A 24,304-nucleotide genomic window follows, 5' to 3' on the forward strand; every position below is an offset into this window, starting at 1 on the left:
TGCGCACAAAATAAAGAGGCAAATAAGAGAAAGCGGCTGGAAGGCGGGACTTCCTTCCGGCTCTCAGCAGGGTTGAGGCTGTTTATCTCAGTGCGCAGACACACAGTCCAGCCCAGTGCGGGATCTGATATAGCGAAGGTAAGCTCGTGATTCTGTGTTGTTTTTTGTTTTGTTTTGCAACAGGCCTACATAATTTTCTCCCTTACATGTACAGCTGGCTTGTGGTGCAGGCTGCCGTGCACAGATGAGCAATTGTCACCAGCAAGAAATTGCGCATGTGTGTGTTGTCCTTTGCGTCGATGCATTTGTTGTCGTTATCGATGACATCACCGTCATCGATGACGTGCCTTTCATCTAACGTGAATGTTGCCAACTAACCTTTGTCGTCCTGATAGAATGAGTTCTCTCTGTCGGATGTATATGTGTATGTGTCATACTGTGGCAGTGTGTGTGCGGCAGGAAATTAAAGTAGTGTAATGGTGCCATGGAATATTTCAAGATAAAAAAACACCTGAGGGTAAAAGGTGTGCCGCTGCAAGCTGCAGGTAGACATTTCTGTTAAAACTTAGCGAATTCGGCAAATTAGGTGGATGGCCGTTTTATATGAATTGTCTTATATACTGGAGAAACTAGACTAATTCAATTCAATAGGGTGGTTCTATTCAATTCAATAGGGTGCCCCTCCCAGGGCAGGGGTCGGGAACCTTTTTGGCTGAGAGAGCCATGAAAGGCCAAATATTTCAAAATGTATTTCCGTGAGAGCCATTTAATCTTTTTTTTAAACACTGAATACAACTAAATGCGTGCATTTTTAAGACCAACATTTTTAAAGAATAATAGGTCTCTTATTCTTTTTAAAAATGGTAAAAAAAAAGGTAAATGGTTGTACTTGTATAGCGTTTTTCTACCCCTTTTTAAGGAGCCCAATGCGCTTTGACAGTATTTCCACATTCACCCATTCACACTGATGGCGGGAGCTGCCATGTAAGGCGCTAACCAGTACCCATCAGGAGCAAGGGTGAAATGTCTTGCTCAAGGACACAACAGTTGTGACCAAGATGGTAGAAGGTGGGGATTGAACCAGTAACCCTCAGATTGCTGGCACAGCCGCTGTCCCAACTTCGCCACGCAGTCCCCAAGATAATAACATTGTTATCCTAAAGCTAACCAATAATAAATATTTCTTACAATTAAAGCGACTTCTTGAACAGGTGCGATAGAAAATGGATGGTAAGACAAAAATGCATGATAATTTTTTATAATTTGAACGTTATTTTTAACACTGTGATTTCCGGCGGAATTATTAATTACTTATCGTTTTAAGCAATGTCAGCTAAGATTTATTTGAGAGCCAGACTCAGTCATCAAAAGAGCCGCATCTGGCTCTAGAGCAATAGGTTCTCTACCCCTGTCCCAGGGGGTGATCAAGGGGATGGGTCAAATGCAGAGGATACATTTCACCATACCTAGTGTGTGTGAGACAATCCTTGGTACTTTGACTTTAACTTTAACTTCAAGTGTAAAAATAAGTTCTACGTTAATGTTTGATCAGGGATAACAAACTGAAAGATCTACCACAAAGTGGTAAAATCACGGCACGATAACTGAAAAATAAAGATAACTACATATTGTTTTCTTTGTTTAAAAATAGAACAAGCACATTCTGAAATTGTATAAATCATAATGTTGTTGTTTTTTGTTGTTTTTTTTACAGTTACCTGTTGTGGTTAATGGCCTACTGAAATGAGATTTTCTTATTCAAACGGGGATAGCAGGTCCATTCTATGTGTCATACTTGATCATTTTGCGATATTGTCATATTTTTGCTGAATGGATTTAGTAGAGCACATCCACGATAAAGTTCACAACTGGAGAAAAGCCCTGTCTCTTCCGGAAGTCGCAGACGATGACGTCACATGTAATGGCTACTCACATATTCACATTGCTTTTAATGGGAGCCTCCAACAAAAAGTGCTATTCGGACCGAGAAAACGACAATTTCCCCATTAATTTGAGCGAGGATGAAAAATTTGTATTTGAGGATATTGATAGCGACGGACTAGAAAAAAACAAACAAACAAAAAACGCGAATGCATTGGGACGGACTCAGATGTTTTTAGACACATTTACTAGGATAATTCTGGGAAATCCCTTATCTTTCTATTGTGTTGCTAGTGTTTTAGTGAGTTTAACAGTACCTGATAGTCGGAGGTGTGTGTCCACGGGTGTCTTGATGCCAGAGTATCAGGGAAGTTGACAGCAGCTTTATGGGCGGCACAAGCTCAGCTGATCTCCGGTAAGAAGCGACCTTTTACCACAATTTTCTCACCGATACCTGCTAGTTAACATTTGGTTTGGATCCATGTTCGCTGTGATCCATATTAAAGTTTCACCTCCGTGAATTTTAAACGCGGAATCACAGTGTGTTTGTGTGGCTAAAGGCCAAAGCTTCCCAACTCCATCTTTCTACTTTGACTTCTCCAATATTAATTGAACAAATTGCAAAGGATTCAGCAACACAGATGTCTAAAATACTGTGTAATTATGCGGTTAAAGCAGACGACTTTTAGCTGTGTGTGTGTGCAGCGCTCATATTTCCTAACAGCCCGTGACGTCAAGCGTACATGTCATCATTACGCAACGTTTTCAAGAAAAAACTCCCGGGAAATTTAAAATGGCAATTTAGTAAACTAAAAAGGCCGTATTGGCATGTGTTGCAATGTTAATATTTCATCATTGATATATAAACTATCAGACTAAGTGGTGGGTAGTAGTGGGTTTCAATAGGCCTTTAATAGTATATATACTTTATTTGTTGTTATTTATATTTTCTGAATAAATGTTGTGATAATGTTCATCAGTCAACTCCATCCACCCATCCATTTTCTACCGCTTTTTCCTTTTGGGGTCACGGGGGGTCGCTCGAGCCTATCTCAGCTGCATTCGGGATAAAGGCGGGCTACACCCTAGACAAATCACCACCTCATCACAGGACCAACACAGACAACATTCACGCTCACATTCACACACTAGGGACCATTTAGTGTTGTCAATCAACCTATCCCCAGGTTTATGTCTTTGGAGGTGGGAGGAAGCCGGAGTACCCGAAGGGAACCCACGCGGTCACGGGGAGAACATGCAAACTCCGTACAGAAAGATCCCGTGCCCGGGATTGAACCCAGGGCTACTCAGGACCTTCGTATCGTGAGGCAGATGCACTAACCCTTTTCCACTGTGCTGCCCCATCAGTCAACTCATTGGTGTTAATTTTCAATGTATCAAGATAAAAAAATGATATCAAAATCAAGTTACACTATGTTGTTTATGTTGTTTGATCATTTTCAACGACTGATGTACTAACATCATGTGGTTTATTTTGTAACTATGTAGCATCATCTACAAAGTTACAAAGAATCGCTGTTGCGACATCCAGTGGACATATTTAGAACAGCTGTTTCTTTCCTTAAAATTTCATGTTAATTTTTATACTTCGCAAACTAATCCCGCAGGCCGGATTAAACCTGTTGGCGGGCCTGATCCGGCCCTCAACTATACGTTGACACCCTTGGTTAGTTTTGTATATTATTAAACATTTTGTGTACCCCCATCATTACAACTTTTTTTCCAACTCTATTTTTATCTATATAAAACGATTTTTGGACTTTTGAATTTAATTTAATGCATGTTTTGTACAAAAACTCATTCCTGTGAAATAAATTGTTTAATAGTAGTTTTTTTGTGCAAGCATTAATGATAGCAACATATAGCTGTTTTTAGCCCTTCCTATAGTATCTCTTTGCACAGGCAGAATATGAGCTTTATGTCTTATCACCACAATGTATCACTTGTTTAAGTTAAGCTAAAAAACACTTGAGGATAAAAGGTGTGCCGCTGCATGTAGACGTTCCTGTTCAGACCTAGTAAATCCGCCAAATTAGGTAGATTGCTGTTTTATATTAATTGTCTGATATACTAGAAAAGCTAGACTAATTAAAGGCCTACTGAAATGAGATTTTCTTATTTAAACGGGGATATCAGGTCCATTCTATGTGTCATACTTGATCATTTCGCGATATTGCCATATTTTTGCTGAAAGGATTTAGTCGAGAACATCCACGATAAAATTTGGAACTTTTGGTCGCTAATAAAAAAGCCTTGCCTCTACCGGAAGTAGCAGACGATATGCGCGTGACGTCACGGGTTGTGGAGCTCCTCACATCTGAACATTGTTTACAATCATGGCCATTAGCAGCGAGAGCGATTCGGACCGAGAAAGCGACGATTTCCCCATTCATTTGAGCGAGGATGAAAGATTCTTGGATGAGAAAAGTGAAAGTGAAGGACTATGAAAAAATACCAAATTAAAAAAAGACTATACAGTGGGAGCGATTCAGATGTTATTAGAGAAATTTACTAGGATATTTCTGGAATATCCCTTATCTGCTTATTGTGTTACTAGTGTTTTAATGAGATTATATGGTCGTACCTGTACAACCTGAAAGTCGGCCGCGCACCTTTCTTTAAGCACAAGTCGACGGGTGGTGGCGATGCCTATCTCTGGCTTTCGCAAGGGACCCTCTTTGAAACACGATCTTTCGAAATGATAGCTGCATAATACACTGTACTTTGTGTGTGTGTGTGGTCCAATCCAACCATGTTCGCTTGACCGCTCTGTTCCATAGTAAAGCTTCACCGTCATCTTTCGGGAATGTAAACGATAAAACACCGGCTGTGTTTGTGTTGCTAAAGGCGGCCGCAATACACCGCTTCCCACCTACAGCTTTCTTCTTTGACGCCTCCATTATTCATTGAACAAATTGCAAAAGATTCAGCAACACAGACGTCCATAATACTGTGGAATTATTCGATGAAAAGAGACGACTTATAGCTGTGAACGGTGCTGGAACAAAATGTACTCTACAATGCATGACGTCACGCGCACGCGTCATCATACCGCAACATTTTAGCATGATACTTTCGCGCGAAATTTTAAATTGCAATTTAGTAAACTATACTGGCCATATTGGCATGTGTTGCAATGTTAAGAATTTCATCATTGATGTATAAACTATCAGACTGCGTGGTCGGTAGTAGTGGGTTTCAGTAGGCCTTTGAAATCAATTTGGGTGGTTCAAGTGTAAAAATAAGTTAAGTATTGTTAATGTTAGATGGTTATTTTTATGTATTAAAGATTTTGTGGATCCCCAAAAATACCACTTTTTTTTGCTCATTTTTTTATTAATCTAAAAACAATTTAAAACTTTTTTAATCAATGTTGAATTTAATTTAATGCATGTTTTGTAAAAAAAAAACTCATTCATGTGAAAGACATTGTTCAATAGTTTGTTTTTTGTGCCAGCACTAATGATAGCCACATATACAGTCGTGGTCAAAAGTTTACATAAACTTGTAAAGAACACAATGTCATGGATGTCTTGAGTTTCCAATCATTTCTACAATTCTTATTTTTTGGTGATAGAGTGATTGGAGCACATACATGTTGGTCCCAAAAAACATTCATGAAGTTTGGTTCTTCTATGAATTGATTATGGGTCTACTGAAAATGTGACCAAATCTGCTGGGTCAAAAGTATACATACAGCAATGTTAATATTTGGTTACATGTCCCTTGGCAAGTTTCACTGCAATAAGGTGCTTTTGGTAGCCATCCACAAGCTTCTGGCAACTTCTGGTTGAATTTTTGGCCATTCCTCTTGACAAAATTGGTGCAGATGGTTTTCTGGCATGGACTTGCTTCTTCAGCATTGTCTACTCATTTAAGTCAGGACCATTCTAAAACGTTAATTCTAGCCTGATTTAGACATTCCTTTATAACTTTTGACATGTGTTTGAAGTCATTGTCCTGTTGGAACACCCAACTGCGCCCAAGACCCAACCTCTGGGCGGATTATTTTAGGTTGTCCCGAAGATTTTGGAGGTAATCCTCCTTTTTCATTGTCTCGTTTACGCTCTGTAAAGCACCAGTTCCATTGGCAGAAAAACAGGCCCCCAGAGTACAACACAACCACCACCATGCTTGACAGTATGTGTGGTGTTCCTGGGATTAAAGGCCTCGCCTTTTCTCCTCCAAACATATTGCTGGGTGTTGAGGCCAAACAGCGACATTTTTGTTTTATCTGACCACAGAACTTTCCTCCGTAAGGTCTTATTTTTGTCCATGTGATGTCAGATGAAACAAAAATTGAGCTGTTTGGCCACAATGCCCAGCAATATGTTTGGAGGAGAAAAGGCGAGGTCTTTAATCCCAGGAACACCACACATAACGTCAAGCATGGTGGTGGTAGTTTCACACATGTCAAAAGTGGTAAAGGAATGGCTAAATCAGGCTAAAATTAAGGTTTTAGAATGGCCTTCCCAAAGTCCTGACTTAAACATGTGGACAATGCTGAAAAAGCAAGTCCATGTCAGAAAACCAACAAATGTAGCTGAACTGCACCGATTTTGTCAAGCGTAGTGGTCAAAAATTTAACCAGAAGTGTGGCAGAAGCTCGTGGATTGTTACCAAAAGCGCCTTATTGCCAAGGGACATGTAACCAAATATAAACATTGCTGTATGTATACTTTTGACCCAGCAGATTTGGTCACATTTTCTGTAGACCCATAATAAATTCCCAAAAGAACCAAACTTCATGAATGTTTTTTTTTGTGACCAACAAGTATGTGCTCCAATCACTCTATCACCAAAAAAATGACAGTTGTAAAAATGATTGGAAACTCAAGACAGCCATGACATTATGTTCTTTACAAGTGTATGTAAATTTTTGACCACGGCTGTAGCTATTTTTAGCCTCTCTTATAGCATCTCTTTGCACAGGCAGAACATGAGCTTTATATGTTATCACCACAATGGATCACTTTTTTAAATTTAATCTAAAAACACCTGAGGATAAAAGGTGTGCCGCTGCAAGCTGCAGTTAAACGTTTTTGTTCAAACTTAGTGAATCCGGCAAATTAGGTAGATTGACGTTTTTTATGAATTGTCTAAAACTGAAAAACTAGACTAATTCAATTCAACATGGGTTGTCCATCCATCCATGGTTGTTAAAGTGTAAAAATAAGTTAAACGTTGTTAATGTTAGCGGGTTATCTTAATATATTATTAAACATTTTGTGGACCCCCAACATTACAGCTTTTTTTCACTCTTTTTTTCATCAATGTAAAACAATTTTTTGACTTTTTTAATCAATGTTGAATTTAATTTAATGCTTGTTTTGTACAAAAACTAATTCATGAGAAAGAAATTGTTCAAAAATAGTTTTTTTTTTGGCGCAAGCACTAATGCCCCTCTTTTAGCATCTCTTTGCACAGGCAGAATATGAGCTTTATGTGTTATCACCACAATGAATCACCTTTTTAATTTAAGCTAAAACACCGGAGGATGAAAGATGTGCCGCTGCAGGTTGACGTTCCTGTTCAAACTTGGCGAATCCGGCAAATTAGTTGGAATGCCTTTTTTATATTAATTGTCTGATATACTGAAAAACTATACTAATTAAATTCAAAATGGGTGGTTCAAGTGTAAAAATAAGTTAACCGTTGTTTGTTAGATGGTTATTTTTATATATTATTAAAGATGTGGACAGTTAGGGTTAGGGTTAGGGTTAGGGTTGGACATTAAAACTTTTTTTCATTCTTTTTTTTTTTAATCTATGTAAAAAGATTTTTAGACTTTTAGAAATCAATGTTGAATTTAATTTAATGCAAGTTTTGTACAAAAACTAATTCATGTGAAAGAAATTCTTCAGTAGTTGTTTTTTGTGCAAAACTACACACATAATTAAAACTATGGTGATATCCGATCTGAATTTGATTTTTTTTGGCCTCAGATATGATCCGATTTCTGAATACAACACGTTTATAAAACTTATGTTATGAAATTTATAAATTCTACTATTGTTGTAAACTAGATGACAACTTAACTGTGTGGTAATGAATGCTCTTTACACTATTTTTAACAGAATAAAGTGGCGAGTGCACAAGAACTAAACAAAAGCAAACAAAACTATTTGCTCCCATGGAAATAATTTGTGTTTTGTGCTCAAAGCTTTCCTGTATCCACAGACTTACTCCCTGAGTTTGTAAAGGATAACAAAGCCACCAAAAAAGTAATGAGAACAAGACAAATAAAAACAACTAGTATGGTTTCTATACGGATGCTATACTAGGTGTCAATAGTATCAACATCTGGATCCATTACCCCAACTTTACATTGAAACTTTAGCAGTTAGCTTCTTGTGTCGTCCTGCCATTCCTTTTCCTCCCGTCCTTCAGTACTTGGAACAAACTTATTTGATTTTCGGCCATGGTGGTGAGGATAAAGCGCTCTAAAAAACATACAAAATCTTCAATTAATGTTTAATATAAATGCTGTATGTATGTAACTGGCACACTCATAATAACATGTAAGATTTACCGCATGTTGGTAATTTCAAACATTACCGCGGCAGAGCATACCACATACCACTATTACCTACAACAACAACTACTACTAATCATGGCAGACTTTGTGAGAGACGACGACTACTACTTTAGGACAAATGATTATCCCCAAATTTCCATTTTTGAGCATGAATATAAGGAGGATGAGCTGCAAGTTTTAGAAGCTTTGTAATAAGCAGATCCAGCTCTAGTGAAACATTAAGCATCATGTAGCAGTTTTACTAAGTGTTAAACAAGATATACATATTACAAACCCCTAAACTAGTGAAGTTGTCACATTGTGTAAATTAAATCGTAAATAAAAACAAAATACAATGATTTGCAAATCCTTTTCAACCTACAGTATATTCAATTGAATAGACTGCAAAGACAAGATACTTAACGTTCAAACTGGAAAACTTTATTTTTTGCAAATATTAGCTCATTTGAAATTTGATGCCTGCAACATGTTTCAAAAGAGCTGGCACAAGTGGCAAAAAAGATGAGAAAGTTGAAGAATGCTCATCAAACACTTATTTGGAACATGCCACAGGTGTACAGGCTAATTGTGAACAGGTGGATGCCATGATTGAGTATAAAAGCAGCTTCCATGAAATGCTCAGTCTTTCACAAACAAGAATGGGGCGAGGGTCACCACTTTGTGAACAAATGCGTGAGCAAATTGTCATACAGTTTAAAAACATTTCTCAACCAGCTATTGCAAGGACTTTAGGGATTTCACCAGCTACGGTCCATAATGTCATCAAAACTTTCATAGAATCTTGAGAAATAACTGCACGTAAGCAATGATATGACAGACTTTCGATCCCTCGGCGGTACAGCATCAAAAAGCGACATTGGTGTGTAAAGGATATCACCACATTGGCTCAGGAACATTTCATAAAACCGCTGCCAGTAACTGCAGTTGGTCGCTGCATCTGGAAGTGCAAGTTAAAATTCTACTATGCAAAGCCATCTAAGATAGACTGAAAAATAGAGAAATGTTCTGACAAAAAGAGTCTGACAAGTCCATATTTCAAATAGTTTTTGGAAACTGTGGACATCGTGTCTTCCGGACCAAAGAGGAAAAGAACCATCCGGATTGCTATAGGCGCAAAGTTTAAAAACCAGCATCTGTGATAGTATGGAGGTGTTTTAGTGGCCAAGGCATGGGTAACTTACACATCTGTGAAGGCACCATTAATGCTGAAAGGTACATACAGATTTTGGAGCAACATATGTTGCCATCCAAGCAACGTTCTCATGGACGCCCTTGCTTATTTCAGCAAGACAATGCCAAGCCACATGTTACAACAACGTGGTTTCATAGTAAAAGAGAATGGGTACTAGACTGGCCTGCATATAGTCCAGACCTGTCTCCCATCGAAAATGTGTGGCGCAATATGAAGCCCTAAAATACAACAATGGAGACTTCGGACTGTTGAACAACTTAAGCTGTACATCAAGCAAGAATGGGAAATAATTCCACCTGAAAAACTTCAAAAATTGGTCTCCTCAGTTCCCAAACGTTTACTGAGTGTTGTTAAACAGAAAGGCCATGTAATACAGTGGTGTTGCTACCATTAAATTCTAAGTTAATGATTATTTGCAACAAAAAATAAGTTTCTCTGGTCGAACATTAAATATCTTGTCTTTGCACTCTATTCAATTAAATATATGTGGAAAAGGATTTGCAAATCATTGTATTCTGTTTTTATTTACGATTTACACAAGGTGTCAACTTGGTTTTGGGTTTCGTATGAATATAATAAAACAATCATTTACCTTACAATGTCCGCTCTCAGTGGGATGCCAACTGATGGAATTCATATTTTTCAGCACAAGACCTATGTTCCCCAATTAGATGATGAATTATACCATAATCCCTAATCAGTAAAAAAAAAAAAAAAAAGTGGGAGCAAACAAGCGTCTTTTTGTTTCTTTCTCGCCATCTTCAGGTATAAGTTGGATATTAAAGTTGACCAATCTCTCGGTTTATGGCCATAACCATTTATTATACGAGTGTGAAGCATAATTTATAATTGAGAATTAACCTTCACCAGTTTTCAGGCTCAGTATATCTCAATAGCATCAGATATTTACCTCTCTGTGATAACTGCGCCGCTAAAAAAAGTTCCTAGGTGTTACCGCATATAATACCAATGTCGCTATTACTTGGCTAATATTTTTGTCGGTTTTTGGATGTTTTTTTAGAGGCCTTCATGGGCGAAATACATAACTACTATTAGATGCATTGTTAGCTATCTCGTACGATGCATATCTTACAGTTTAGAACACACATTAACAATAATTCTGAAAAAGTGTAGTTTCCCTTTTAAAATTCAGATGAAAACCAAATCATATGAAAACTAAAGCAAATGTACCTATTAGAAATAACTCAATCCGTTCCAAACGCCTAAAAATATGAACACAAAACCCTTTTAATAGAGACGTAGAAAAGCACTCGGAGAGTGCAGACATCTGCCAGGACCCAAAAGTAAAAAACATCCTGAATCCAGACAATAATCCGAATCAGCCCAAAATATAGTCGCTTGTGTTTTATCCATTTTGGACATTTCCTAAAAGTTAGTTAAAAATCTGCTTGTGTCTTTTTCAGTTATTTGTATGTAGCGCAACTGCCATCTTGGTCCCTGTGGGACCACTATACCACAAAGAAACCCGTAACTTAAACGTGAGGTAACGTTGTAGAAACGATTCAGATCAGGCCCAAAATATAATCAGTTGATCCTTTTCTGAAAGATTAATGAAATTCTCTACTGTGGAGGGGGGTGTGGTCTGCGAGCCTGGCGTGGAGCGGGGTGTGTAAAGACTGGCCTCAAAGCACAGGTGATTAGATTACCCAGCTGGGACTGATCATTCAATCACCTGCCATGCTTATCAGCAGCAGCCGGGCCGGGACACCTGTGAGGGAGTTGGAGCGAGCGGGCACACATACACGCGAGACCACGCCGAGACAAGAGAGACTGGAAAGTCGCCGAGCGGAGTGATGGCCTGGCGTACTCACACAGCAGACACGGACTAAAAAGTTGCAGAGCAGAGTGCTGACCTGGTGTGTGTAGCCAAAATAAAACATTGTTCAAACTAGACTCCCAGGCTCCCAAGAAGGTATATTGCGATTAGGAGAACCCACAAGAGGGAAACCTCCACACACACATTTGGAGGTATTTCGCTATGTATTTCACGGTGTATGAAAACTTCTTGAACAGAGTTTTTTGGCTTTTTTGTTTTTGTTGAAAACCAAATCATACAAAAAGTGGGGCATACAAAACCCAAGATATTACTGTACTTTAAAATGAATTCCAATAAAACACCTGATCTGCTTCAGGTTGCTCCTCAGTCGCCAATATTTATGTATTATTATTATTTTTTCATTTAATTTTTATTGACATCCAGCATCAGACTTTCCTATCCATTACACCAGTGGTTCTCATCCTTTTTTCAGTGATGTACCCCCTGTGAACATTTTTTAAATTCAAGTACCCCCTAATCAGAGCAAAGCATTTTTGGTTAAAAAAAAATAGATAAAGAAGTAAAATACAGCACTATGTCATCATTATTAAATTGTATAACAGTGCAAAATATTGCTCATTTGTAGTGGTCTTTCTTGAACTATTTGGAAAAAAAGATAAAAATAACTAAAAACTTGTTGAAAAATAAACAAGTGATTCAATTACAAATAAAGATTTCTACACATAGAAGTAATCATCAACTTTAAGTGCCCTCTTTGGGGATTGTAATAGAGATCCATCTGGATTCATGAACTTCATTCTAAACATATCTTCACAAAAAAATTAATCTTTAACATCAATATTTATAGAACATGTCCACAATATATAGCTGTCAATTCTTGCATTTATTTTCACAGTTTATGAACTTACATTCATATTTTGTATTATTCAATAAATATATTTATAAAGGATTTTTGAATTGTTGCGTGGGTTCCCTCCGGGTACTCCGGCTTCCTCCCACTTCCAAAGACATGCACCTGGGGATAGGTTGATTGGCAACACTAAATTGGCCCTAGTGTGTGAATGTGAGTGTGAATGTTGTCTGTCTGTCTGTGTTGGCCCTGCGATGAGGTGGCGACTTGTCCAGGGTGTACCCCGCCTTCCGTCCGATTGTAGCTGAGATAGGCGCCAGCGCCCCCCGCGACCCCGAAAGGGAATAAGCGGTAGAAATGGATGGATGGATGGATAAAAAAAACCTCATGTACCCCTTAGCATACCTTCAAGTACCCCCAGGGGTACGCATACCCCCATTTGAGAACCACTGCATTACATAATATTTGCATACATCATATATCTATTTTCTGCCCTAAATGTCAAAATATTTTTTGTTTATATCCCAACAATGCCAACCCCCGCCACCCAAAAGAAAAAAACAGCAAGAAAACAGAACAAAGTAATAATAAAATTTACAGATTAATCAGTTAAATAAATCAAAGTTAAATACATTAATTCAGGGGTGTGAAACTCAAATACAGAGTGGGCCAACATTTAAAACCGAACACAGCCGTGGGCCTCGGTTGAACAAATTAACCTTTTAATAGGGACCCAAACAAGTTTTGCATTGAATATTGAACAAGCAAGGCTTATATAACTTTATAGTGACATGCAAAATCGAGTTTCAAATAATAATAATTAAAAAATATCAATGGCATATCAAATAAAATTCAAATAAGAATTGAATGCCTCTTTTCAGCAGTGGGGTTGAGGTGGACGGGGTTTGGTGATAGTGGGGGGTGTATATTGTAGCGTCCCGGAAAAGTTAGTGCTGCAAGGCGTTCTGGGTATTTGTTCTGTTTTGTTTATGTTGTGTTACGGTGCGGATGTTCTCCCGAAATTTGTCATTCTTGTTTGGTGTGGGTTCACAGTGTGGCGCATAATTGTAACAGTGTAAAAGTTGTTCATACGGCCACCCTCAGTGTGACCTGTATGGCTGTTGACCAAGTATACCTTGCATTCACTTGTGTGTGTGTGTGTGTGTGTATAAGCGCACATATTATGTGACTGGACCGGCACGCTGTTTGTATGGAGAAAAAGCGAACGTGGAGACAGGTTGTAGAGAACGCCAAAGGCAGTGCCTTTAAAGTCCACCCCAAATACTGTTGTCCCGGATGAAATTCGGGCGGGGCACTGAACTTCGGGAGTCTGCCGGGAAAATCGGGAGGGTTGGCAAGTAAGAGTATTAACGGTGAATGCGGTTTTACAGCGGCGGGCCAGCTCTAATGTTAATTTGATATTGCCTCAAGGGCCAAGTGAAATTACACGGCGGGCCAAATTTGGTTCGCGGGCCAGAGTTTGACACCCATGCATTAATTAGTAATAATAATAATAATAATGATCAGAAATAAAATAAAATATAAACAGATAGTAAATAATAATAAAAACATATACTGTATATAAACATATAGGTAGTAATCTTTTTTTTTTTAAATGGCAATGTAAAAGGCCAAGAGTTTGTCTCAAAACTTTACAACTGGTTAAACAAAAGGGAGGATGGGTTTACCTTGCCTCAGAAATGATTATTTTGCAGCGCAGACGAGAGCAGTGATACGCTGGTGCAACCCGTCATATGTTGCTCAATGGAAAAATATTGAAGAAATGCCCGCCATCCCCATACAAGCAATCCTGGTGGCCGCCATTATTTTAAGTTAGTCCTCACTCCCTACCCTTTCCTGTAAATCAGGATGGCGACTATTGACGCCTCAGGCTCATCATTTTGCCTGTTTCTAGTGTGGCATCCGAGTACCAGCAGCGCAGAACAACAGCTGTTGTATGCTCGCAGTTGAAATTCAAGGAATTCCATGCGTGCAACAGTTAACCATGCGTGTGACTTGTCTTAACGACCCAGCAGCCCATCTTTTCCAGAGGTAGAACCCCCTGAACAACGTGCCGCTGCTGGCAGTGTAAACAGAAGCTTTTTCCAGGAGATAAAATGTGGTATTACCGTATTTATTCCAGTAAATTGTGTACATTATATGTTGACTTCCTACTCTCTTGTTTGCAGCTTGCTCTCTTCACATGATGATGCTCCATGGAGCTTCTCTGCTCCTTCTGTGCGCCCTCCTGCCACCCCTGGTTTCTCCCCACCGCCCATCAGAGCGTGCCAAACTGCTCCTGGTGTCCTTTGACGGCTTTCGCTGGGACTATGTGGACCGTGTCCCCACGCCAAACTTCCACCTGCTAATGCAGGAAGGCGTGACAGTGGAGCAGGTGGAGAATGTGTACATCACCAAGACGCTCCCCAACCACTACAGCCTGGTGACAGGCCTCTACGCCGAGACGCACGGCATCGTGGGTAACGATATGTACGACCCGGTCCTCAACCGCTCCTTCTCCATGGACACGGACAGCATGTATGACCCCTTGTGGTGGGAGCAGGCCGTGCCCCTTTGGGTCACCGTTCAAAAATCTGGAGGACGGAGCGGCGCCGCCATGTGGCCCGGATCTGACGTGAAGATCCAGGAGACGTTCCCAACACGCTACCTTCCGTACAACGTTTCCGTTCCCTTCGAGACGCGTGTGGAACGCATCATCCAGTGGTTTTCGGCCCCGGAAGAGGAGGCGGTGGATTTTGGGGTTCTGTACTGGGAGGAGCCGGACGAAAGTGGACACGAATTTGGACCGGAGAGTTCCCTCATGGACGCTGTCATCGCCGATGTGGACGAAAAGCTGGGCTTCCTGAGGAACGAAATGAAGAAGGCGGGGCTTTATGAGAAGGTCAACCTGATCGTGACAAGCGATCACGGCATGACGCAACTTTTCGCCGACAAGATCATAGAACTAGATGAGTATGTGAGCCGAGACCTGTACACGTGGGTGGACAAGAGTCCTGTGGTGGGGATACTGCCCAGGGAAGGTAACTAACACTTCATGTACAGTTTTTGTACACCCCCTTTTTTGATGATTCGGTTTTTTATGAACATTTTCGACAATATTGGCCTGGTTTTTCTACACCAACTTGGTTATTGTTCGGCAAAACATTGCACATAGCAAGCTACTGTAATCCGTTACACGGAATTTAGTACCCAAGCAAATAATCTCACGTGTTGGTCACTGAGTCTTTTTTTTTGTTGCAAAAATAGAAATAAAATTGAAGAAATAAAGATAAAATTAAATGTCAAAGAAAATTACCATAAAGATGGTGAGGAACACTACAGAATTCCAGATTAAATCATAGCAAATCACAAAAGTGGCACTCGCGTGGCTCTTGCCAGTGTGCATTCCTCTCCGCTTATCGTTGTCTTCGCCAACAAGAGTCTTTACTAGGGATGTCCGATAATGGCTTTTTTGCCGATATCCGATATTCCGATATTGTCGAAATCTTAATTACCAATACCGATATCAACTGATACCGATTTACACAGTTGTGGAATTAACACATGATTATGCCAAATTGTGTTGTGGTGCCCTGCTGGATGCATTAGACAATGTAACAAGGTTTTCCAAAATAAATCAACTCAAGTAATGGAAAAAAATGCCAACATACCACTGCCATAGTTATTTTTGAAGTCACAAAGTGCATTCTTTTTTTTTTAACATGCCTTAAAACAGCAGCTTGGAATTTGGCACATGCCCTCCTTAAGAGAGCATGAGCAGGTTGAGGTGGGTGGGGTTGGGGGTTGAGGTGGGGGGTGGAGGGTAGCGGGGGGTGTATATTGTAGCGTCCTGGAAGAGTTAGTGTTGCAAGGGGTTGTGGGTATTTGTTCTGTTGTGTTATGGTGCGGATATTCTCCCGAAATGTGCTTGTCATTCTTGTTTGGTGTGGGTTCACAGTGTGGCGCATATTTGCAACAGTATTAAAGTTGTTTATACGGCCACCCTCAGTGTGACCTGTATGGCTGTTGACCAAGTATGCGTTGCATTCACTTGTTCGTGTGAAGAGCCGTAGACGTTATGCGACAGGGCCGGCACACAAAAGCAGTGCCTTTAAGGTTTATTGGCGCTCTATACTTCTTCCTACGTCCGTGTACACAGCAGCGTTTTAAAAAGTAATATACTTTACTTTTTGAAACCGATACTGATCATTTTGAAACATATACTGATAATTTCCGATATTCCATTTTAAAGCATTTATCAGCCGGTAATAACGGCAGGCCGATAATATTTTGAGGCTTTACTAAAGGTTACATTGATCTCATCCATTTCTTTGACCATTTATATGTATTTCACATTTTTCTGCACTCAAAACTATAATCGATTTCGATAAAATGTGTTTAATCTTAAAATTTTGGTGGTATCTGGGATTATTGGATATACATGTTTTCTCATGGCAGAAATGATTTGGCCTTCCGCCCGAATGCAGCTGAGATAGGCTCCATCCATCCCCCCCACCCCCCCGCGACCTCAAAAAGGGACAAGTGGTAGAAAATGGATAGATGGATGGGTTACTTAAGTGAATGTAACTGAGTAAATGTAGCGTGTTACTACCTACATCTGGTTTTGTACAAGTCAGTCTTCAGTCTTGGAGCAGATTACTAACCAGAAAATATCAAGAAAATATCAGAGCAGAATTGTTTGTTTAATCTCTCAGTTTTCAACAAGTGCAGCTGAGATAGGCTCCAGCACCCCTCTGCAAGGGACAAGCGGTTGAAAAAAGAATGGATGGAAGTAGTTCAATTCAGTTTCTGTTTATTTTGAACATGCATACGATACAATGTAATTAATCGCACATTTCCAGTTGTTTTGTTACAGCACGTCTGAAAAATAGTAGGAAGAAGCAGAGTTTATTTAATCCTACCCCTTTTCATACCATTGCAATTTTATCCCATTTCCTTGTTCTGTGTAACAGAACCGTGAACAAATACATAATAAATAAATAATATACCATAGTAAGAAAACAAATAATTAATACATAAATAATCATTGTCTCAATAAAGAAAAAGAAAAAAGAAAATAAAAGAAAATAAAAATAGAAAAAAATACAAAAAAGGAAATAAAAAAAGAGAGTTAATGTATTTGCTTAAACAAAACACACATTTCTTCTGTTCTCTGTACTATTATTTGTCACACCAAATGGTGGCACTGGTATTAAACCTCAAAGTCTTACCCCCATCCGGGATCGACATGAAATTTGTCACACAACTCAACGCGCTCTAGAAATGGTCGCTGTAGCTTTAGGGTGTTTAGACCAACCACTACTAAATTTAGTACACACCTTTAGGAAATTGACAAGCGCACATGTGTAATGTTTAAGCAAGATTGGTTTAAAACATGACCACAATCCAGTCTAACATTATTTAACATTTGTCTAATGATAATAACTGTGCCATCTTCAGTTATTATATTTCTCTAGGTTTTTTTAGGTCTTCTGAATGGTTAAAACTGGACATTTCTGACCGTTCAAATCAGTAAGGTTGTTGGGTTGATTGAAATGACACTGCTGACCCCAGCGATATCACATTATGCCTTGCAGGGAAGCTGGACGAGGTGTACAACAAGCTGGCGGATGCTAACCCCTACATGGCAGTGTACCGAAAGGAGGACATTCCCCAGCGCCTTCACTACCGCCACAACATCAGGATCATGCCCATCCTGTTAGAGGCTCAGGAGGGATGGACCATCGTGCAGAACAGGAGCACGCCGCTCATGCGTACGTCTCTACGGCTTGTTTAAAAAAAAAAGCTGCTCTGTTCTATTTCTGTATCAGTCAGCTTCACTAGGGTGTTTTTTTTTTAATTCCCAGTTTGGATGAACAAAGAAAGAGCTGGAGTGTATGGTACCTTCTCCTCAATTTATTGTCATAAGGCAAATTATGGTATTGTTATTGGGCCAGAAACACAGTTTCTGAAGTGACGATCGATTGTGGTTTACACAAAAAAGGCAAATATTAACCGTTGTTTTTATTACCCTACATAAAATCTTTAAATAACACTTTTCTCTGCGGAGTTCTGCATGGATACATATGAGCATGTACAACATGAATGGCACTACATTGTGCTGAGAGCTGTTTCTAAAATTTTGGTTAGCTCATTTGGACATGAGTTTGAATAATTAGTTTCAGGCAAGATTTATGTAGCTCATAAGATACAATAAGATTCTGTACACCGGTTCTTATTGGTACCGTAGTTTTTGGATTATAAATCACTCCGGAGTATACGTCGCACCAGCCGATAATGCATAATGAAGAAGGAAAAAAACATATATACGTCGCACTGGAGTATAAATCACATTTTTGGGGGAAATTTATTTGATAAAATCCAACAACAAGAATATACATTTAAAAGGCAATTTAAAAATGAATAAAAATAGTGAACAATAGGCTGAATAAGTGTAGGTTATATGACGCATAAATAACCAACTGAGAAAGTGCCTGGTATGTTAACGTAACATATTATGGTAAGAGTCATTTGAATAACTATAACAAATAGAACATGCTATACGTTTACCAAACAATCTGGCACTCCTAATCGATAAATCCGATGAAATCTTCTTCCTCGATGTCACTTCTAAACAACTCTGCCAACTCCAAAGGTGTGCACTGCTTCCTCTTGTCGTTTTCTGCTGCATATTTCACTACGTCCAGCTTGTAATCTGCAGTACAGGATTTCCTTTTGGGTGCCATTTTTGTTCAGCCCTTCTCAGTTTTTATAAGTTACCGCCAATGATGAAATGATCCATTTCAATAGCTACGGCAGTGGCATAAAGCAGTTACCATCCCATGACCCACAATGCACTTCTGCCATGACCCACCCCCGCCGAATTCTTATTGGTTGACGTGTGTGTGACGATTGCTGACATTTTCTCCGTCTCTTCCGCGAATGAGATAAATAATATTATTTGATATTGTGTAATCTGCTGTACATGATTTCCTTTTCGGTGCCATTTTTGTTCAGCCCTTCTCAGTTTTTATAAGTTACCGCCAACAATGAAATGATCCACTTTAATAGCTACGGCAGTAGCATATAGCAGTTAGCATTCCATGACCCACAATACACTTCTGCCATGACCCACCCCCGCCGAATTCTTATTGGTTGACGTGTGTGTGACGATTGCTGATATTTTCGTCGTCTTTTCCACGAATAAGATAAATAATATTATTTAATATTTTACGGTAATGTGTTAATAATTTCACACATAAGTCGCTCTGGAGTATATGTCGCACCCCCGGCCAAACTATGAAAAAAACTGCGACTTATAGTCCGAAAAATACGGAAATTCAAAAGCAGCATTATTTAATAATAATAATAATAATAATAGTGGATTAGATTTATATTGCGCTTTTCTATTGTTATATACCCAAAGCGCTCACAGAGAAGTGGGAACCCATCATTCATTCACACCTGGTGGTGGTAAGCTACATCAGTAGCCACAGCTGCCCTGGGGTAGACTGACGGAAGCATGGCAGCCAGTTTGCGCCTACGGCCCCTCCGACCACCACCAATCATTCATTCATCATTCATTCACCGGTGTGAGCGGCACCAGGGGCAAAGGGTGAAGTGTCCTGCCCAAGGACACAACGGCAGCGACTTTGATGTCCATAGGTGGGAAGCGAACTTGCAACCCTCAGGTCTCTGGCACGGCTGCTCTACCCACTACGCCATGCAGGAGTAATTCAAATCCAATTAATTTATTCCAGACCCCCACAAATACTACCACATAGTTATAGTTTTACGTGTATTTAAAGGTGCTCATCCAGAAAGGTATTTTACCTTTTAATTGTTAGTCTACTTGTTTAAGGCCCAGTAGGGCAACGACTTACCAAATCAGTCCCTCGAGTATTACGCAGCCTTTTTTGTGCCTAAAATGCAGCAATATTTGAAAAGTTGCAATGGTTGAAGGTTTATTTTTTTCTCATCAAAATTACCTCCTGATTTATATCAATCCATCCATCCATCCATTTTCTACCGCTTGTCCCTTTCGGAGTAGCGGGGAATGCTGGAGGCCTATCTCAGCTTCATTTGAGCGGAAGGCGGTGTACACCCTGGACAAGTCGCCACCTCATTGATTGATTGATTGATTGATTCAAACTTTTATTAGTAAATTGCACAGTACAGTATATATTCCGTACAAATGACCACTAAATGGTAACACCCAAATAAGTTTTTTTACTTGTTTAAGTTAGGGTCTACGTTAATAAATTCATGGTAAATTATCACAGGGCCAACACAGATAGACAGACAACATTCACACTCACATTCACACAATAGGGACCATTTAGTGTTGCCAATCAACCTATCCCCAGGTGCATGTTTTTGGAGGTGGGAGGAAGCCGGAGTACCTGGAGGGAACCCACGCAGTTATGGGGAGAACATGCAAACTCCACGCAGAAAGACCCCAAGCCCGGGGTTGAACTCTGGACCTTCGTATTGTGAGGCATATGCACAAACCCCTGTTCCACCGGGCTGCCGACCTTCCCACCTTCTGATTTTATGAATTCGTAATCAATGTTTTTTGTGTTTTTGGAACCATAACCCCAAAAGCATAGCATTTCAACAAACCTAACAAAATATGCTTTATTTTGAAAATTGACATAAATTTATCAGATCTGACAGGCCTTTTAAAACAATTTTTTTAGGTGTTTGTTACAATAAATTTGCGTAAGAAAATGAAAGTTGCAACACATTCTTGTGATTACTCCTGTGTCATTAATTGTAAGTCATGAAAAAATATAAACAAACAGATTAAGGGAAAAACATCTGACAAACATGGCAAACAAAATGTGCTGAAAGGCTTTATCCATCACAACAAAGTACACATGTGTTACTGCAAAGAAAAAGAAAAATTATAGCTCAACCTCCACGTGACAAAAATATACATCAATTTTACATTGAAAACATTTTTTATGCAATGTATAAACATCATCCCAAAAGATTACTTTGGCAAGCTGTACACTGATTCCTCTAAGCTAAATCCAAGCTTTATTTCTAGTACTGTCCCTTGAAAAGATGTACTGTAATAAAACTGGTAGAAGGTTGTACTCACTTTGATACTATGTACTTATGCCTATTCAAGGGTATGTTCAATATATTCTTTGGTCTCTTCTCAGGGGGTAACCACGGCTACGACAACACCTTGCGCAGCATGCAGCCCGTTTTCCTGGCCCGTGGCCCTGCCTTCCGCCAGGATTACATCAAGACCTCCATGCGCTCCGTCGACCTTTACCCTCTCATGTGCCACATCCTGTCCATCCAGCCCGTCCCCAACAACGGCTCCCTGGCGCACGTCCGGGACCTTCTGCAGCCCGAGCCCACGGCGTCCATGCCCAGCGCCGCCTCCAGGACACAGGAAGCGCGTTCCTACTCCCACGTGGTGGGCTCTCTCCTGGGCGTGGCGCTGGTGCTGGGCTTCCTGGCAATCTTCGTCCAGCAGGTGACGCTCAAACAGCTGCCCTCGCTGAAGCACAGTAGCAGGGAGATGTCTCAGCCTTTACTGCAAGAGGACTTGCACCTGTAGCTGCTCGCTGACATCCATCTGGAATCAAGCGAGACCCGCTGGACTGAGGTCCAATCAAGCGTGGCGTAAACCTTTACATGAGCTTTTAGTGGCTTTTGCTTTGATTGTCAATGTCACCTCATCATGTTCCCGGTTAGTTTGTTTCTAATCAAAGCCGAGAGCACAGACTTAGGTAGCTAAGGACACGTTTACGCGACAATGTTCCGAAACATTAAAAAAGTTTTTGGCTGACCAAAACAAAAATGGCAGGGCACTTTTGCAGTTTGCGATGCTTCTTATTTGTTAGATATTGCAAGATGTTTAGTTGTTAATAGGTCAAATTCTAAGCCCACTAAAATCCATAAAAAGGTATTTCAAAGACTCTTTATAAAGGGATGTCGCCATCTGCTGGCCTGGTACGTCAATTACAGTCCATCTTCTTCCGCTTATCCGAGGTCGGGACGCGGGGGCAGCAGCCTAAGCAGGGAAGCCCAGACTTTCCTCTCCCCAGGCACTTTGTCCAGCTCTTCCCGGGGGATCCGGAGGCGTTCCCAGGCAAGCCGGAAGACATAGTCTTCCCCGTGGCCTCCTACCGATCGGACATGCCCTAAACACCTCCCTAGGGAGTCGTTCGGGTGGCATCCTGACCAGATGCCCGAACAACCTTATCTAGCTCCACTCGATGTGGAGGAGCAGCGGCTTTACTTCGAGCTCCTCCCGGATGGCAGAGCTTCTCACCCTATCTCTAAGTGAGAGCCCCGCCACCCGGCGGAGGAAACTCATTTCGCCGCTTGTACCCGTAATCTTGTCCTTTCAGTCATAACCCAAAGCTCATGACCACAGGTGAGGATGGAAACTTAAATTGAGAGCTTTGCCTTCCGGCTCAGCTCCTTCCTCACCACAATGGATCGATACAGCGTCTGCATTACTGAAGACGCCGCACCGATCCGCCTGTCGATCTCACGATCCACTCTTCCCTCACTCGTGAACAAGACTCCGAGGTACTTGAACTCCTCCACTTGGGGCAGGATCTCCTCCCCAACCCGGAAATGGCACTCCACCCTTTTCCGGGCGAGAACCGTGTACTCGGACTTGAAGGTGCTGATTCTCATCCCAGTCGCTTCACACTCGCTTGCGAAACGATCCAGTGAGAGCTGAAGATCCTGGCCGGATGAAGCCATCAGTACCACGTCATCTGCAAAAAGCAGAGACCTAATCCTGCAGCCACCAAACCGAATCCCCTCAACGCCCTGACTGCAATTCCAGTGTGTTTGGTAATTAATTGATGCCAAACAGGAACATTGTCCCATGAACGTAGCCCGAATTCTCGTACACTAGCTTGAGTAGGAGGGATTAGCCTCCCGCTTGCAGGGTTTGATTCTTGAAAGACTCTTAGACAATTGGTGCAAGATGGCGTTCATTTGCACAACCCGTAAATGGCGTGAGGAATGACGAGTACTCCAGGGAGACTTTTTCCCTCCTCCTGTGTTCAAGCAGTGGCGGGCAGTCAGACACAAGCAAATCAATGCAAAACGGATTTGTGTCGGGATCGGTCAGTGGTCACATGACCGCCTCGGCGGAGCTTCTTGAATGTCCATATAGTTTTGTTTTTTTTCCCCCCATGTCAACTGTTCTTTTTATACAACCTTTCGAGAACCAGCGTCCTCTGCAGTGGACATTTGTGTTTCGCATAACAGGAACATTGTAGCTCTGACAAAATATATCAATGTCCACTGCAGAGAAAGTTGGTCCCGAGGAGGACATTTCTACATTGCCCATTATTTTTTACACCTCGTCATGGCCGTCGTCGTTTGTTGGTGAAAAGTGCAGTGACATCGCTGTTGTCAGTATTTTCCTATTTGGTCTGTTTTGTCGTGGCTTTGCTGACTCTTTCAGTGTCAAAACTGTTCCTGCTATTTGCACTACATGACCAATAGGGGGCAGAAGTGAGGTGATTTTTCATTAGGTTGTGTATACTTTGCACTTCATCTTGTAGTTGTTAAAAAAAATTGTTTGGTACCTCTTGCCAAAAAAGCTTTCGAATCAGCGCAGTTGTAGAAGTAAAACAAAACGTGTTTGAAACTGCTGCAACATTTAGGATACATTTGGTTCTATTCAGACACATTACCTACAGTACCTAAGCCTCCCAGAAAATAACACTGTGATATATTATTTTTAAATTCCAAACATTTATATGAATATTTAGAATTTGTTTCCTTTCCGGAAAAAAGTGGCTTGCTGACAAATGAATGAATTAAGTAAAAAAATAAAAAAAGTGAATTATTTGTTAAAAGAATGAATGTGCAATCAGTTGCATTTTAACTTTACCTTAATTATCCTAATTTGGTGTAACTATGAACTTACTTTTGCCGTGTTACTGATTAAAACAGCCTTCTGAAATAAAAGGGACTTTAAATAAAGTTGCGTATTCTTTTTTCTCTAAGCGTCTGTGATATTTCAATGGTCAG

General features: G+C 40.4%; 1 protein-coding gene across 1 annotated transcript; it reads left to right on the forward strand.

The window, feature by feature from the left end:
- Nucleotides 1–24,256, forward strand: enpp5 (ectonucleotide pyrophosphatase/phosphodiesterase 5). The gene is made up of 4 exons (XM_061900977.1): nucleotides 1–138; nucleotides 14,470–15,321; nucleotides 17,878–18,054; nucleotides 21,451–24,256. The coding sequence occupies exons 2-4, from the start codon at nucleotides 14,484–14,486 to the stop codon at nucleotides 21,855–21,857; spliced, it is 1,422 nt and encodes a 473-aa protein (XP_061756961.1). The 5' UTR covers nucleotides 1–138; nucleotides 14,470–14,483; the 3' UTR covers nucleotides 21,858–24,256.
- Nucleotides 24,257–24,304: the final 48 nt, after the last annotated feature.

This window comes from Nerophis ophidion, linkage group LG05, assembly GCF_033978795.1.
Source record: "Nerophis ophidion isolate RoL-2023_Sa linkage group LG05, RoL_Noph_v1.0, whole genome shotgun sequence".
NCBI classification, from domain to species: Eukaryota; Metazoa; Chordata; class Actinopteri; order Syngnathiformes; family Syngnathidae; genus Nerophis; species Nerophis ophidion.

Coding starts and splice junctions, on each gene's coding strand:
- enpp5 (XM_061900977.1), top strand. CDS start 14,484: ATGATGATGCTCCATGGAGCTTCTCTGCTCCTTCTGTGCGCCCTCCTG. Junction 15,322..17,877: donor GGGGATACTGCCCAGGGAAG/GTAACTAACACT, acceptor TATGCCTTGCAG/GGAAGCTGGACGAGGTGTAC. Junction 18,055..21,450: donor CAGGAGCACGCCGCTCATGC/GTACGTCTCTAC, acceptor GTCTCTTCTCAG/GGGGTAACCACGGCTACGAC.